The sequence below is a fragment of the Xenopus laevis genome, chromosome 1S, assembly GCF_017654675.1.
Source record: "Xenopus laevis strain J_2021 chromosome 1S, Xenopus_laevis_v10.1, whole genome shotgun sequence".
NCBI classification, from domain to species: Eukaryota; Metazoa; Chordata; class Amphibia; order Anura; family Pipidae; genus Xenopus; species Xenopus laevis.
In genome coordinates this window covers 57,185,921-57,204,735 of record NC_054372.1, presented here as the reverse complement: position 1 = coordinate 57,204,735, position 18,815 = coordinate 57,185,921, and the positions used below count along the sequence as shown (strand labels likewise).

At 42.1% G+C, this 18,815-nt stretch overlaps 1 protein-coding gene across 1 annotated transcript; it reads left to right on the top strand.

Moving 5' to 3' along the window:
* Positions 1 to 3,272: 3,272 nt before the first annotated feature.
* On the top strand, positions 3,273 to 4,691 carry neurog2.S (neurogenin 2 S homeolog). The gene is given in 2 exon segments (NM_001088335.2): positions 3,273 to 3,452; positions 3,600 to 4,691. A coding segment is annotated over 1 exon segment (648 nt). The 5' UTR covers positions 3,273 to 3,452; position 3,600; the 3' UTR covers positions 4,249 to 4,691.
* The last annotated feature ends 14,124 nt before the right edge of the window (positions 4,692 to 18,815 follow it).

The window sequence follows — 18,815 nt, the reverse complement described above, 5'->3', positions numbered from 1 at the left end:
TAATTTAAAGCCCAGGCGGGTTTTCAAAGTACAAACAAGGTACAGATTTGGGTTACTTTTTGGCTGGTTTGTACTTTGGAAACCAAACAAAGTTTTTTCTTGCCCAAATGTGCCAAGCAGGCGTTTCCCAATGCATGTTGGGTAATGTAGTTTTTGTTTAACAATTTGCCGACTACAATACCCAGCATGCAATGGGACTGACTTATGTAGAAGTCGGGAGTCAGGGTTGGACTGGACCGGCGGGGCAGCGGGAAAAAAACCTGGTGGGCCCCCGGCTCTTGTGGGCCCCGCCAGCCCAGATTCGCACCAAGATCAGCTTCTTAAAGGGGAAGGAAACCTAGTCGGCGCAAACCCCCCCCCCTCCCGTTTGTTGCCCACCCTCCCTCCTCCCCCCTGGCCTACCCGTCCCGCTGGGCAAATGCCCCTAACTTGTTACTTACCCTTCTGCGCAGGTCCAGTCCAGGGAGTTCACCGACAACATCTTCTTCCGCACGATCTTCTTCCTGCTGTGAACGGCGTTTTGGCGCATTGCGCAGTAGGATCATTTCGCCGGTACAGATCTACTGCGCATGCGGCAAAAGTCACGCGCATGCGCAGTAGATCGTACCGGCGAAATGATCCTACTGCGCATGCACCGTCCAAAGCAGGAAGAAGATCGCATGGAAGAAGATGTCGTCGGTGAACTCCCTGGACTGGACTTGCGCAGAAGGATAAGTAACAAGTTAGGGGCATTTGCCCAGTGGGACGGGTAGGCCAGGGGGGAGGAGGGAGGGTGGGCAACAAACGGGAGGGGGGTGGGGGGTTTGCGCCGACTTTCCTTCCCCTTTAAAGCTGCAACCTCCTGACGGCTTAGCGTGCCAGTGCAGCGGGGGGGGGCCCTGGAGAAGTAGCCCCGGGCCCACCAGTCCGACCCTGTTGGGAGTTACCGGATTTTGGGCTCTGTACCCCAGTCTGCAGACACCATTAACCATTCTCGCATGTTCTGGTGACTTTCCTGCTGGCAACCAAAATGTCTAGAGATTGACTTGTTTTACCAATATTTACTGAAATTTAGGGATGTAGCGAACGGCGGAAAAAATGTTCGCGAACATATTCGCGAACTTGCGTCAAAAATGCGAACGGTTCGCGAACGTCGCGAACCCCATAGACTTCAATGGGAAGGCGAATTTTAAAAGCTAGAAAAGACATTTCTGGCCAGAAAAATGATTTTAAAGTTGTTTAAAGGGTGCAACGACCTGGACAGTGGCATGCCAGAGGGGGATCAAGGGCAAAAATGTATCTGAAAAATACATTGTTGACACAGCGCAGCGTTTTGTGCTGTAAAGGGCAGAAATAACACTACGTCACTCAGGTGATGTTTCTGGACACGGAATGTGAAAAAGCTCACACAGCTAGGTGGCACTTGGTTAAAGACTGGGCAAACAATGCCTGCAAGGGCAACGTATACAGTAGTGGGTACGGAATATATTATTGCTGCTGTAAAAACATCACTCAGGTGATGTTTACGGACACGGAATTATAATTGTTATTTAGACAGAATGTGAAAAAGCTCACACAGCTAGGTGGCACTTGCATACCTCCCAACTGTCCCTCTTTTGACCACTCAACCCCCTGTCCCTCTTTTGTACTGGAAAGTCCCTCTTTTCTCTGAACTGAACAGCCAGAAAAAAAACAGTTTCTAACTTAATTAGCTTTTGGCAGAAAGCTCAGAACAGCTAACAGGTGCAAATAAGATACTTTGTAACAATTTTGACTCTGGTTGGTGCTGGTAGTGGTGAACTACTAGGAGGAGCAGCACACCAGTCCCTCTTTTCTCTGAACTGAACAGCCAGAAAAAAAACTGTTTCTAACTTAATTAGCTTTTGGCAGAGAGCTCAGAACAGCTAACAGGTGCAAATAAGATACTTTGTAACAATTTTGACTCTGGTTGGTGCTGGTAGTGGTGAACTACTAGGAGGAGCAGCACGCCAGTCCCACTCCCCAACACAGCTAGACTAATAGCACTGGGCTCTTACAGTAGCAAAGTAAAAAAAACAAAAAAGAAAATAAAAGCAGTCCTTACAAGGACTATTGGGTTACAGGCAGCAGTCAGCAGATGAGAGATCAGCAGCAGGACAGCTGCCCACAGCAGCTACACACAGAGCACTGCAGTAGAAGGTAGATTACTAGCCAGCAAAGCTACCTAACCTAAAATGTCCCTCAAATCCCTGCAGAGTTCTGTCCCTCCAATACAGAGCAGTATCAAGTAGATTACTAGCCAGCAAAGTTACTATCAACTGTCCCTCAAATCACTAAACAGCTCTCTCCCTACACTAGCTCTTCCAAGCACACACAGGCAGAATGAAAAAACGCTGCAGGGCTTCAGTTTATATATGGAAGGGGAGTGGTCCAGGGGGTGGTCCAGGAGGGAGAGCTTCCTGATTGGCTGCCATGTATCTGCTGGTCTGGGGTGAGAGGTCAAAAATAAGCGCCAGCTAAGGCGAACCCAAATTTGCGAACATTCGGCGGACGCGAACAGTCGATGTTCGCGGGCGAACAGTCCGCGACATCCCTACTGAAATTGTATATGTATTAGAGACTTATGGGGCCCCTATACCTCCTGGACCCCCCTTTGTAGTTACGGCCCTGGTGATGGGTGAATCTCTCCCATTTTGCTTCATGAAAAAATTTGAAAAAGGCATATTTTCATTTTTTTCACTGCTCATATTGGGCTATTTTTGGGCAACTTTTGAAGTGCCTCTTGGCTAGTTTTGTAGTTGACTTTGGCTGGTTTAATAAAATGAGGGCTGGCAAACCTGCCTGGAATAAACTCTGTATTGGGCAATGTTTGTGTGCAGCTGCAGGGGAGCAAGCAACAGTCGCTCTACAGTATCATCCCCCCATCCGACGGCTCATCAGCTACTGAAAGGGAGCGCGTGGCTGGCCGGGCCCCCTTGTCCTGGCAATCCGAGCTCTTCCATTGGCTGAGGCGCAGCCCCAATACATTAATAACATTAGCGGCACGCTTCAGCCGAGCGGGGCAGCCAATGAGCTTGCGAGAAGCCGAGATGCTGTAAGAGGGAGCGCAGGACAGGGCCCATGTGAGGAGGGGACACAGGAGTTACCATTACTTGCAGGGGGGGGGGAGAAAGGAAATAATATGAATGATGATAATGAAAAGAATAAGCCGGGGAGGGGTGCCGTGCCCTGGGGTAGCTTTGATTGTTTTGCTGGAACTATATAAGGGGTTTTAGGAGAGTCGTGTGCCAGACGCACTGCCACTGAATCGCAAGGCGCAACACTTGAGCTGGAGTGCGGGGCGCGTGTCACACACACACTGAACTGCCACTGACACCAGAGACACAGCGAGTGGGAACCCCCTGCTACTACAGGACTAGGAGAAAAGCCGCACAGCCTGCAGCGCCGCGACCCGACTCACCTGCTGCTCCCGGAGCCACAAGCCTGGCGCACAAGTAAGCGACTGACAGGGCAGAGACTGGGTATAAGGGAGAGTGTCAGCAGCAGGGCTAGAATGGGCTGGGCATGTGATGTGCGGGTTAGTGTCAGTCAGATGTTACTGTGCTGCAACACAGCGCTAATTATCACTTGTTTCCCCCTAGGATGGTGCTGCTGAAGTGCGAATACCGCGATGAGGTGTCGGAACTGACCTCTGTCTCCCCCTGCTCCGTGTCCTCCTCCTCTTCACACCCGTCCCCGGCGATGCAGACGTGCAGCTCGGACGATGAGCAGCTACACAGTCCGACAAGCCCGACGCTCACGCACCTGCAGCAGGGACGGGACCAGGGGGAGGAGAACAGCCCGCGATGCAGGAGGAGCCGAGCCCGCGGAGACACCGTGCTGAAGATCAAGAAGACCCGGCGCGTTAAAGCCAATAACCGCGAGAGGAATCGCATGCACCACCTGAACTATGCGCTCGATTCTCTGAGGGAGGTTCTACCGTCATTACCCGAAGACGCCAAACTCACCAAGATAGAGACCTTGCGCTTTGCCCACAACTACATCTGGGCTCTTAGCGAAACTTTGCGCCTGGCCGACCAGCTGCACGGATCTACTTCCACCCCAGCAGCAGCCATATTGGTACAGGACTCCTATCCTTCCCTGAGCCCCTCCTGGAGCTGCAGCTCGTCCCCATCCTCCAACTCTTGCGACTCCTTCTCCCCGACCAGCCCTGCCAGCTCCACCTCGGACAGTATTGAGTACTGGCAGCCCTCTGAGCTCCGCTTGAACCCCTTCATGTCTGCCCTTTGAACGCACAGGACTATGGGTGATTTTAACTTTTTACACTTTAAATTCCTGCTTCCCATAAGGGTCAAGTACTGCAGGGGTTACATATCAAGTTTACCTCAGGGGGGCCCACAGCAAATTCTTTTCCTGGGCCCTAAAATGTCCTCTGAATTTGAGCCCATATAGTGCAATGGTATAACCCTGCAATGGTATAATCCAGCAATGGTATAATCCTGCATCGTTACCTAATTGTACTTTGTGGGGTCTGCTGATGGGGGACAAGTGTTTGACCTGTGTCCAGAGTTTCACATTTACTCCCCCTTTTGGTATATCTCTGGCAGCAACACTTGCTGTGTCTGTTTCATCGTTAGCTATGTGTATTAGGAAACTGTCTATCCCTCATCTGCACCTGTTAGACTACAGCTACCAACTTCCTGTTACCAGGGGGCTACTGGGTAATGTAGTTCAACAGAGAGGTGTAGGTTGGACGGGCACAAACCCACCTTGTACAGAGCATCCTGCCAGTTCATGGGAAACACCAGTTACTAGCTACCTTGCCCAGAGTGATTCTTTACACATCAATAGACTCACTTAGTGTATATATAGGGTTAAATCTATATACCAGCATATTAATATATATATCGTTAGCCTTGTTTATAATGTTTGAGAAGGGACTAGGCTGAGTAACTGATAGGGAGTGATCAGGGCTAGGGAATACTTTGTCAGATAGAGTAGAATGGTGACGGACGTGAAGCTTCCATTTTTGTAAAGGGCAAATGTCATCTTAGCAAGTGGTTTTGAGCCAAAGTCATTCCAGACCACTGGCATCTGCACCGTTCCCATTGCCCTACTGTGGGGCTGTGGGAATTTCAACTGTCAAACCAAACTTCCTCTCTGATGTGCACTTTTTCACCTTCCCCGATTTTGCCACAATACCCTTGGTGCTGCCTTTCTGTGTGCCCATTTCCATCTGTCCCAGATGATTTATTTGAACATGAAATGTGTTTTGCTAGAGAGCCAGGTTAGAAGTCATTGTATAATTTGTAGCCTTTTGTACAGACTGAAAGAAAGCGTGACAATTTGGGCTGGAGTCTCTATCAAAAAGGGAGAAAAAGAAAAAAGAACGTGACGAAAGGGGAGAAATCAGAAGGGAGGATACCTTCATGCATTATTTATTCCACCCTTCGCCCCATGAGGAACCCCTCCATTCTCCCAGCAGATTAAATAGAAATTACCAGACCAGCAGCGCCTCTGTGAACAGAAACACATGTTCCCTTTATATTTATTTTAAATAACAATGCCATGGAAAAAAAAATGTATTTTTTTTGTATATTTAAAAGAGTTTATTTTACATTTGTATTCACAGCAAGAGATGTTGATCTTGTGCTAATTATTATTATTAAAGTATATAATTTCTTAAATGCTGGCTCAATTCCCTTATTGTAAAATATGCCTTTATTTGTACTTTTTCTTTATTAATGCCTCATTATTGCACAAAGTGGCCAAATACGATCATAACACTACAAAACCAGAAAATCTTTATTACAGAGTTAAAAAATGTGTATTTCTTGCCACTAATTTGCTATAATCTAATAATAGAAATGAAGTAATCATAAACATACAATACACTGCTCATATCAGTTAACATGAAATCTACACAACAACATTATACAGTCAAAACAGTGACATTTGCTATATAAGTTTGTCAGTGTGTGTGTTATAAGTGTGGGTAAATAATATTGTATTTACAGAATCAATGGTGTTAACATAATGGTAAACAAATCAACGAGGGAATACATGGTTCTGCTTACACTTTCACCCCATGTACAGTATTAATCATACCTCAAATTGAAGTTCAAGTATGGGATCAGTTATCTAAATTACAGAAAAATCCCTTATCCAAAAAAAACTCCCGGTTCCAAGAGTTTTGGATTAGAGATCTCATACCTTTACTTAAATATTGATCTGTATAAAGCTAAGTGCTGTAGTCTGGTGACATTCATTAAACATTTCCCAAGTTATCTTTATTAGTAAGGTAAAAGTGAAGGAACTTAGTACAGGTATGGGATCTATTATTCAGAATGCTTGGGACCTGAGGCTTTCTGGATAATGGATCTTTCTGTAGTTTGGGTCTTCATACCTTAAGTCTACTAGAAAATCATGTAAATATTAAATAAACCCAATAGGCTGGTTTTGCTTCCAATAAAGATTAATGATATCTTATTTGGAATAAAGTACAAGATACTGTTTTATTATTACTGAGAAAAAGGAAATCGTTTTTAAAATTTTGGATTATTTGAATAAAATGGAGTCTATGGGAGACGGCCTTTCCGTAATTTGGAGCTTTCTGGATAATGGGTTTCCGGATAACCTATCCCATGCCTGTACTATTCTACTATTTTTGGTCAGTAGAATTATGGTTAGTGGCTTTTCTTGCATGTGTCGTGAAGTTTTTTCATAACCTTTTTTTAGAGAACTAGGGGATGCAGGGGAGGGCAGCTTTATGCTTGGGTTTATATACCCTTTAATCACCTGTTCTTATTTCCCATACAACAAACCTTGGGAACAGGCATTGGATTTGACAGGAGGTCACCTCTCAGAAACGCCAAAGCAACCATTTGCAAGCAGTCGTGTCACCCCCAGGGTGTGCCATAGGCACAGTGTTTCCCATACTTTCCTACAGGAAGATGACAGGTGATTAAGGACAATGTCACACACATGCTTCTTTCTTCTATCTATTCCTGGGCTGCAGCCCTAAAAGAAAAGACAAGGAGAGGCCCATTTATCAATGTCCGACTTTATCTCATTATTTTCTGTAAAATACTCTGACCAAATCCACAAAGGTTGTTTCCTCTTATTTATCAATACATTTTCGAGAAACTTTTATGTGTGGGAAATAAACGAATCATACAAATTTTTTCAGATTTAGCACCCTAAAACGCATTTTTTTTTCCGATTTTTGCCCAAAAACCAGGAAATCTTTGGAGTGTTGCACGAAACCCAGCGCAGATCAAGATATCTTCAGGACTTCTCCCATTGACTTATATGCAACATCGGCAGGTCTGAGATGCCAGATTTTGGGATTCGGACTAAAAATTTGTTTTTTTTCCACTTAAAATTCGGACTTTACACTAAAAAAACTAAAAAGATGTTGGCATTTGGAGTTTCATAAATAACCCCCTAGTGTATGCATATTTTTGTCCCTTATTATATTTTGAGTGTACAGTACCAAAAGAGTTGCTCACCAAACCCCTTGGATGTTGCTCAAAGCTGCCTTAAAAACAGGTGTACTGCCAAACAGTCTCCTGTAACCTGCCAGTCCACACAGGGTCTACCAAATAGCCAATCACAGCCTTTATTTGGCATCTCCCAGGACTTTTTTCCTGCTTGTGTCGCTCCCCAATGTTTTTTTTACAGTTAAATGTGGCTCACAGGTAAAAAAGTTGTGGACCCCTGTCGTAAACTATTCTTCCACTCTTTCCTTCACACTCAGTGTAGGTCTGGCATATGAATGTATTTTTATTAAATAATAATTTGAATCCAGTGAATAAAACTAAAGTGATGGGTGCAATGTAAGCGATATAAGGCATACCTACAGCAGGCTATTTTATTGAGTTTGTCCAGTGACAGAGGCTAATAAAGAGGCTGGCTGGTGAGAAGGTTACAGCGCAGATGCACTAATTCCCAGTGTTTCAGGCTCATCCTCTTTGTCAAGAGTAATTCTTACAATGAGCTGCACAACTGAACTGTCTTTGTCTCTATTACTTTATTAGGGTAACATCTGATAAGATACTTTTCTCCCATGACTAGCTTCTTATAAAAGTACTTCAGTTCTACTTCTAAGGAAAAAGACAACCATATAAAATAGTGCTTTTTTTGTTTTTATTATAAAATATTTATATATATAGGTAAAGAGAAGTCATCCAATAGATCGGCCTGGAGACCCTGAGGTCACAATGCTGTTTCTGATATAAGGCAATGTGAGAACCTTGCCTCAGGCAGCACTTAACCAGGAACAGCAAAAAGCCGCCCATGTTAACTTTAAAAGCAAAATTTCCTTCTTTAAAATGCAAATTAGGCTTTTTTAGTGCAGCGATTGCTATTGTGTTGTCTGCTCTAGTGATGTAGCCCTTAAGTTGGAAAGGCAAGGAACACCCCTGAATGGCTGGGGATGCAGTTTGGTTATATGTGCAGATGGCCATGTAGCACTGATCTGTTTGTTTGCTCCAAAGGTCCAGACTAACTGATCTGATTGGTGACTCCTATTGCTTCTGCACTTGCTCAGTATAGGCTCTTGCACACAGGCGTTTTTCAAATGCACGCTGAGTGTGCAAAACACATACATTGCATTCAAAAGCGTTTTTTTTTTTAAGAAGCTAAAATCGTTTTTTCCATTCCAAACGCATCCCTCTACTCTATTGATAGCGGACTGTGCATCAAGTGCAAGCAAAAGCAGCATGCTGCGTCTAAACATACGCACTGAAACGCCATTGGAGAAAACATAACTCAGAACAATCATGAGTACAGCCAGGTAGAACATAATGGAATCAGTTATTTGTGCTCAAACCTACATTTAAATGCATGTTAGGGTAGGACTACACGGACGTTTTCGGCTCAATCCGACGTGCTGGGAGAAAACCCCAGCGACAAATCGCATGCGATGATAATAAGGTAAGTGAATGCATTGTCGGATGAAGTCGCAACGTTGATCTGACACGACATGAGTGTCGGATGCAGCGTGCACCGATTTGTCGCCAACGTTTTGTCGCAGCGCATCAGATCGCACCAAAAATTTCCATGTAGTCCTACCCTAAAATGGAGAAAAAAAGGGCCATGTGTAAGAGCCCTTAAGTATGAAGTTCAGGTATAAAGACCCACCCCTACCTGGTGCCATAAACATTTCTTTGCATTTGCTGTTTATATTGCAAAAGTGCACACAAAACATAGCCCATAGCAACAAAGTTTTCTTTTCATTATTATTTCATTACAGTAGAGTTGTTCAAAGGAAACTGATCGCAAATTTGTCTAGTGCAATTAAAGGGGTGGTTAATGTAAGTTAACCATTAGTATGTTTAGTATGTCCTATTCCTAGCACATTTGTTACATTTTATTACTTATCTTTCTATTCAAGCCTCTCCTTTGCATATTCCTTTCTTTCATTTAAACCACTGCCTGACTGCAAAGGTCCCTAGCAACCAGATAGCTGCTGAAATTCCAAACTGGAGAATTTAAAGTTAATTTAAAGGTGAACTACCCCTTTAAGTCAGAACTCACATTTTGTCAGACACAAATAATTCCAATATTCAATTGTATTGAACAAAAAGGCCTATAATATTTGAAATACATATAGTAGTTAAGCCATACACCAGGCTTCCTACTTAAAACTCCAGACTTAATGATCTGTGTATGTATCAGTACACTTATTGCCCTAGCACATTATTGGCCAAACTTTTAGGAAAGAGTGAGAGCCCCAACCAGTGGATCTTATACTGTATGCATGGCCAGCTTTACATGGAAAATAATAGACTGATTTTAAGCTGTTCAAGGCAGCGTCTCTTTACCTCTTGTATCAGTTATCAATAATTTTTTGTATGGAATCTGTATGTTCATTTTATACATTGTTTAAATGTTTTATACACTATTTACATGAATTATATTGCATCTTTATAAATACATGTTAATAATAATAATAATAATAATAATTATTAATAAAGCCAATGTGTCGGCTCTTACATATATTGTGCATCTGACTGTGTGCATTGAATGTTATATTTGCTCAAAATCTATTTTCAACATCCGTTCTTATAAAATAGATGTGGTTTGATCCTGGAGTCAAGCAAGAGGCACTGTGCAGGCTGAATGGTGTGTTAAATAAAGATGCAAATATTCTTAAAGCATAAATATCTCTAATAAGCCTGAGGCATTCCACCATGGGAAAGCACATGTGTTACAGACTACCTGCCACCTACTGAGTCTCCTTTAAACACTTGTCAGTCCTCAGGCTTGTGAATACAGATTGTCTAGAGGCAATGCCCTGCCTGTCAGGCTCAAAACCCTTGGCAGAACCCAAGCACAATGCTCTTAAATCCTCTATAAATAAACACCCCACCCACAGCAATTAAAGACTAGAGAACTTAGTGATATCATATACACAGTATAGTTCCCAGTAATTGGGCTAATGATCAAAAGGGGAAAAAAGATGCTTTGGTGTGCTTATTTAAAGGTGGCCATACACGGGCCGATAAAAGCTGCCGACAGACCAAGTCGGCAGCTTATTGGCCCGTGTATGGGGGCCCCCGACGGGCTTCCCCGATCGAGATCTGGCCGAAAGTCGGCCAGATCTCGATCGGATGGGGTTAAAAATCCCGTCGGATCGCGGCCGCATCTGTTCGTTGATGCGGTCCCGCGATCCGACCGCCCGTTTGGCGAACGCTAGGATCCGATCGTTGGGCCCTAGGGCCCACGATCGGATCAGCCCGATATTGCCCACCTCAAGGTGGGCATATCGGAGGGAGATCCGCTCGTTTGGCGACATCGCCAAACGAGCGGATCTATCCGTGTATGGCCACCTTAAGTGTGATTATTTATTGAAAGAGGGATGCAGTGGGTTTTACACAACGAGCAATTGTCTACTATTGTTTGAACTACAACAAGACACATTTAGTGAACTAATGCCTAAAATGACACTACAGAGCCAATATTTTCCATGGACATTAAAGGTGGCCATACATGGAGAGATCCGCTCGTTTGGCGATGTCGCCAAACGAGCGGATCTCCCTCCGATATGCCCACCTTGAGGTGGGCAATATTGGGCTGATCCGATCATGGGCCCTAGGGCCCAACGATCGGATCCTAGCGAACGGGCGGTCGGATCGCGGGACCGCATCAACGCATCCCATCGGCTGCGATCCGATGGGATTTTTAGTCCCATCCGATCGAGATCTGGCCGACTTTCGGCCAGATCTCGATCGGGGAAGCCCGTCGGGGGCCCCCATACACGAGCCAATAAGCTGCCGACTCGGTCTGTCGGCAGCTTTTATCGGCCCGTGTATGGCCACCTTTACACAGACGAGTAAATGGAGTCTAGTCTTCTCTGTAACATTGCTATTAATAGCATATTTCTGGTATACACGAGTGGATGCTTAAATTATTCTTTAAATACCATTGGCTCTCCTCATCTTCACCCACGTTATCATTAGTCAAACAAAAACTCCACCACATTTTCCATATGGACTGGTTGGAATCTACAACAAATAAAGTTTGTTTTTTACTACATGGATGAGTTACATATCTTTGCTCCCTACACATACCAGATATCTCACAATATACGCATTCAGAAACACAATGTGGTATGACACTGAATTACTGTCCAATAACACCATAGTACAAGAAACAGATCAAATTCACTAAAGCGGGAAGCGGCTAACGCTAGTGCAAATTCGCCAGCGTGACGTCATTTAGGAACTTCTCCAATTTACTAACGGGTGCTGGCGTAAATTTGCTAGCGAAGTGGACCTACTCTAGCGCTACTTGCACCCTTACACCAGACGAAGTTGCACTATGGCGAAGGGACGTAACTACGCTAATTCACTAACTTGCGCATTTTACTGAACGTTACCTCTTGCGCCAGACTTACCTTCGCCAACTCCGACCAGGCGAAGTGCAATAGAGTAGATAGGGCTTGCTTCCAAAAAAGTTGAAATTTTTTCTAAGTCCCAAAAAACGCTGGCGTCTTTTACTTTTTTAAGGGTGATAGGCTGAAAAAGATCTTACATTTTTTTGGGGGTACCCTCCTTCCCCACTACATCTCCTAACATATGGTACGTAAACTATACAGTGAGCACATGTATAGGGCAAAATAACAACTCTATTTTATTTTATGAAGGTTTCCCAGGCTTGTGTAGTGTAATGTATTTGCTGCTACATATACGTCCATTGTACTTTAACTTGGCGCCGTATGCAAATTAGGCATCGCTAGCGTAACTTCGCTTTGCTTGACAAATTAACGCTAGCGCAACTTCACTACCTTTCGTTTCCCTGAGCGCAACTTCGGATTTTAGTGAATTAGCTATGCCCTGGCAAAGTGCTATCACATTTTCAGCCCTGAATTTTCCTCAATATATCCAAAACCTACATCGTCCACAGGAGCAGAATTCACGATCACCCCCCAGGAGTCACCAAATCAATCGGATGTTACATACAAAGTGTTCTCAAACTATGGATATGGGAAATATTGTTATGCAGCTTAATATTTTTCTTGCGATAATCAAACTGAAATCGTTGCTTGGATTACTCTAAGTAATTGCTAATTAAGAATGTAATTTATACTTTTCTTTCTTTTACTTCCAAATTCCTTTATGTTTGTTTATGTTATATTGTTATGAAAACTAAATAAAAACATATTTAAAAAAAAATAATTATTACTTTAAATACTGTATGCTTTTCAGTGGGAATTTCCAACATTTATACTATGGGCTACACATTTGACATTTTCCATTGTAACTGATTTAAGCAGTGTAGTAGTTTTCAAAAATACATAATATGAATGCGCCTGCACTGAAGCTTAGGCTCTCACCCCTTTTTATTTTGTGACCTTATGCACCATAGCTATTCCCCACAGACTTGTAAGTAGGGAGTGTTCTGTTCAGCTCTAGGAGGGGGACAGAGCTCAATCACAAGAGCACTTGTCTTGGCACACGAGTTCTCTGTGTGGAGCCTCAGACTCCCCAAGGAAAAGCCTTGTTAATTATTCAGCACCAAACCTGTCTGGTTCCTTAGCTATAAGCACATTGCTTTGGGTAGCAACTTTTCTTTTCAGAAGCAGTGTAACCTTGGACAAGCAGTTACCTGTTAAAAAGGACTTTATTGTAAATATATAATACACAAAAGCCATGAATATCTTGTAAATTAGATCCCTATAAACTGCTCTCAGTGATGTCATCAGTTAGAAACGGAGCCTTAATGATGTCTCATTTGTCACATGACTCACTAAAACGTGTGTATTATAATAATAAAATTACTATATATATATATATATATATATATATATATATATATATATATATATATATATATATAAATATATATTGAATCGAATCTGTCAATGATATAAATGAATAAATAAATAGCTGAACCACATATTAACTATAATGGCTACAGTTCTGGCCATTAATCTTTTAAATAGGAATAGAAAAGACTGAGACAGTCAAAACAATTACAAGAAACAATAGTTTAATCTACAATATATATAGAAGCATTCAACACATTGTATCAGAAAAGATGTGTCATTAAAAAGAATTAACAAAAATAATTTATTAATCTTTTTATTTTAAGGATTTGTCCATGACAAGAGGACAAGAGTAGCAAAGGGGGTTCACATAGGACCTTTATAGGCAGTATTACTAGTAGTGCAGTCAAGTTGGAATAACCAGTGTTGAAAGCGTTGTCATATGTTGGCTATACATACTGTATACTGTAAAGAGACTATGTATACCCAATTATGGGGTTCCAAGTGAATGTAACAAAATGCTTGCTAGTATAGGAGCTGTTTGTATTCTAGAAGTTACCTAGAAAGGCAGAATTATGAAGAGAAAAATGCACAGAATATCCCTTATCTGTATTTATATACAGCCGTGGAGATGGTCAGCTGATTTTAAGGGTTTTTCTATTAATGGCCAATTAGAAATAAGTTCTCTTAAAGGGCATTTACCCCATTTCTTCTGACACACGATCATTCAGTTGGGATTCTGCTGAACACACTATTTCCTATTATTTAAAACATGAAAAATCGATGATTTTTGTTCTGTCTTCAACTAAACAAACCAGGACAAGGCAAACCAGGACTGAAGCTACTCCATATGAGATAGAAACTTCTATTATCAGTGCACAGATAATCCCCCTGCATAATGGACTCCTACTAACAAAACAGTCACAACAGAGGGTGAATGAAGGGGGTCGTATACTGGTTATTTAATTAGGGGCTGAACTAGATGAACAGTGCAAGTTGAAAACACTACCCAACATAGAAAGCCAAGTTTCACAGCCCAAACTCCATTTCAAACACCATTTCAAGGTTTTTCATTGAGTGCGATATTGTAGGACACCATCTGTAAATCCTTTTGGAAGGTAGGTAGACTTTCAGTTTTGACATGCAAAGTCTCAAGGGCCAGTATTTTTTTTCAAGCAATGGTTAAACCAAGCACAATGACAGGTGCATCATGCAAATCAATCAAGGACCATTCGATCTTCTTTGCCATTATTAACACAGACCATATGTTAAATGCTGTTTGTCAGGGGCCATGCATTAAAAACAACTTCTGCTTCTGGTTACTGTTTAACAAACCAAGTAGGACCTCCCCATCTCTTTACCTGCCACTAACCATTCAGATCAAATAAAGTAGTAAAAGAACAGATCAGTCAATGTTCTGCCCCTGACAGCAATCGTACGAAAGTTATGTCCGACAAAAGCTAGTGACAGTCTCCCACTGAATATCGTCAGATCGGCAATACATGCAGAGATATTATCGGCAGCCGACATAAATCTTCTAACCTGTCCGATCGACCAAACGAGCGATCTCCGCCGGACGAAAAATGTCGGGACTCTCCTCACACGGTCCGAAAATTGTATGAATCCTCAATTCGTAGGATCGGATCTTTGCGTCTATGGCCAGCTTAACTAGTGACTACATACAGCACCAAGCTTATCACTGCTATCAATTATAGATCTATCAAAGGCTTCTGTTTGCAGATATGTCCCATATCCTTATGGGCTTAAAGGGCGCTGTGGATTACACAACAGTTTAGGAATGATATACCATCTGTTGCAAAATATAATGATAATTTGTCACCCAATATTTTCATGACTATATAAAAGCAGTGTCAGCCTGGCATGTCTGGGTCCACAGGGTCTGCCACCACAAGGATCCAGCACTCCAAACAACCTCCAAGTCAAGTCAGGTACTTTCCTGCGCCCTCCTAGATTGAATCTCACTGCAGGGCAAACAGTGGGTTTGGGGTGATGGGGCCCATCAGTTTTTTTCCAGTGCACTAGCTTACCTGGGTAATGTGGCACAAATTATATCACTAGGCACTCATTTTGAGTTCATAACTAAGTATGGCACTTAGCTTTGTTTATAAAGTGCAACTGTTCAGGATATTCATGGATCTTGTGTATTTTAAGCAACTGATGAAGGATCAAACTATGCTATTGAGCTCCCTTAACGTTGAATGTAACTGTCTGATTCATCCTCATGACCTGATCTAGTCAAAATTGCTTTTAGCAGTTGTAAGTACTGGGTATCTGCAGAAAGGGACTGGGCCCACAGCCCAACGCCGATGTCTGCTATAATGGCTACACCACTCCGTAAGCAGTATTGTAACTTCACCTCCTACTACAGCCTTTCTACAGTCTTAAGCTGGCCATAAATGTAAAGATTTTTAAAAGATATTTTCATTATCATGAGACCACAATCGTTTAAATGTTTTTATTTGTCCAACAACTAAAAAGACCATTTCAAGCAATATTGCCAGGAAAACTGAGGGCAGCCACCTGTTTGGCCCGATAGATTGCACTGGGACCGATACATTTTTTTTAACCCGGCCGATCAATTTTCTGACAGATGTCGGACTAAAAATCGTAAAATGCACGGTTGTTCGATTCCCACTAACTTTACAATAATTTGACGGATTGGTCGGATTGCACTGAAATCGATCGTTCACCAACTAAAGATCTTTGCGTTTATGGGGACATTAAGTGAAAAAGATAGCATTGGTATGAAAGTAATGATTTGCTCTTCGCTGATACGCACAGTGCATTGCAGGGATTCTTTTCCATGTAGTTCACTGTAGGAAAGGGCTATATCAGCTTCTATTATGTAAATGCTTTATCCTTTAAAATCTGTGATATGGCAAATAAATGAAGGATAAGTCTTGTTTATAAATAAAGTATATTTTCCATTTAAGCCAGCGATATAATACCCATATAGAGTCTTTCATTGCATAGTATTAAGTCTTATGTGTTTGGTTTCCATGGGACACAGAAGGACATCACAGCTGAGGGTAAAACCTAAAAACAAACAGTCACAAAAGCTTTTCATAGAGCTTGGGTAAAATGCCTACGTATGAGCCAAAATGACCCCCCCCCCCCCCATTGATGGGCTGTTCAAATAAAAGTGGATCTTGAGTCCTTTATTCACTTTCCCTTTCGCTATGAGGCTTTAAGCCACCAGCATCAAGCACCTGGAAATCATTTTGAGGTGAAAAATCCACTTTCCCTGAAAGAATACATTAATTAAATAAAATCCCCAGACCATGACTCTTCTGATTGTGCAGGGATCTTCTAAGCGTGAATGTCTGCCAGCAAAACACTGATTAATAAAATAAAACGTGTGAAAATAGAATTAGTGAAATTAGGTTAGGCTAATAAATCTAGCAAAGCCCCTTTTTTGCCATCAGCCCAGGGCTAAGAAAGCTAGCTGGCCTGATCTATTGTTTCCTACCTAAGCAGGGGGTTTATTGTGTGATAAATAATTCCTTAAAAAAAAGTGAGTATTTGCATAATCAGTTCTTTGAAGTATCCTGAAATCTGAAGCAGGGTCCCCAGATCTGCAAATAGACTATCAAAAAAAGAAAGAAACCAGAGCCATAAAAGATGGCGTGGCAGCTCATCATAGACAAAATTCAAGCCGGTCTCTTTTTTGATGCCCCTTTAATGATTAAACTTTGTGAATGGCACCAAACAGAGCTTGTGTTTTCCCTTTAATTCAGACATGATGGATCTGATTGTCCTCCTTCTCAATTGCTTTGCAAGGTCTATTTCAGCAATAACCTGCATGCAATTCATGGTCATAGTTTAAATAGCCACTTCCACAGTAATGTCCACCCACATGCGTCACTTAATTCGGTATACGAAGATTTAAAGGGGGCGTGCACCCATAGTGTGTTTTGCATAATGAAAGTGAAAGAGAATTTAATCCTATGCAACTTTCCAGTGTACACTAATGAAACAATGCCATTTGTTCTAAAATTATTTGCAAACGTATATACAGGGCCGCCATCAGGGGGGGACAGGGGGGACAAGTGTCCCGGGCCCGGGCCTGAAGGGGGGCCCCGGCAGTGCTGCATTTTTGAAAGAGCCGGGCCCCTCTTACGACTGCATGAGCCGTGCGGCCATTTTGAAGGTTGCTGAATGCGGAAGTGCCGAAGTCCCGAAGCGACGAAAAGACCAGAAGTCACGAAAGCAGCCGAAGTCCCGAAGCGGCGAAAAGACTTGAAGTCACAAAAACAGCGGAAATTAAAGTCCTGAAGCAGTGAAAAGACCCAAAGTCAAGAAAGGAGGCTAAATTGAAGTCCGGAAGCCTTAAAACACCAGTTTGTGGTTTTTGTTTTTTTTTAATCCCCTGGCCACCAATGTATTATTTTAATATTCTATAGCCACCAATGTTTTTTTTTTAAAAAAAAATTTTTGGGTCCCCAATTTTTTTTGTAACTGGCACCAATTTTTTTTTTAAATTTTTTTTTTTTGGGGCCCCAATTTTTTTTGTAACTTGTAAGGGGGGCACTGGCCATCAGTAGCTTTTTATAACTTGTGTGTGTTTTGGGGGAGGGTTACTTTTTTAGCACTGATGTCTGTGTGGTCTTAACTGTGATGTGGAGTGGGCGGGATATGGGGTAGGGCTTGGGCGTGAGTGTGGGCGGGGCCCCAAAAATGTTGTTGTACGGGGCCCTGTGATTTCTAATGGCGGCCATGTATATATATATATATATGTATGTATATATATATATATATATTTATATATATATATATAAAGTGTGTATTGTATTATTTTGGGCAGCACTCCACTTTCATGACAGTACATGGTAAAATGTACTCAAAGGAAGACCAGCAACACCAGGATTTCTTATGAAATAAGCAAATGTATTAAAAAGTGCATGTGTAGCCTGCTGGGTGCCAGCTGTAATTGTTGGCATATCGGCAGTGTTGGAATTGGGGCAGAGGGATGCCATCCCTTCACTTCTTTATTTTTGTGAAATAGCATCCCCTCGAGGGGATGCACATCTTTTGCTTCTCTCAACTTCTGCTATAGGATCTATTATCGGAATCGGGACCTGGGCTATTCCGGATAAGGGATTTTTCCATTATTTGGAGCACTATCTACCAGTTTGTTTAAAAGAAAAAAACACAGTACAACAATTTTGGTAGCTACAATTTGCTTATATTTGTTTTATTTAACTTCAAATACAAAATATTTTATCAGGAATGCAGCTTGGGATTCCTTTTAATATATATATATATATATATTTATTTATTTTTTTTTTAAAGAAGAGAAAAGATTGCTGGGAGAGAAGTAGAGAAAAGATAGAGACGTATTAAATAGATAAAGATGGTGGAGGCATCAGAGAAGGTTATAGAGAAAAGGAAAGGAGACGAAAACAGGGGCAAAAAAAAGAGAAAATGAAAATATTAATCAACAGCAGATTATAGAAATAGTGATCTTGGGTAATATAGAATATAAAGGGGTTGTGCTATGTTATGACACGTACACAGGCAAGGAGCTTGATGCAGAAACGGGATTGACAGCCAAAAAAAAATT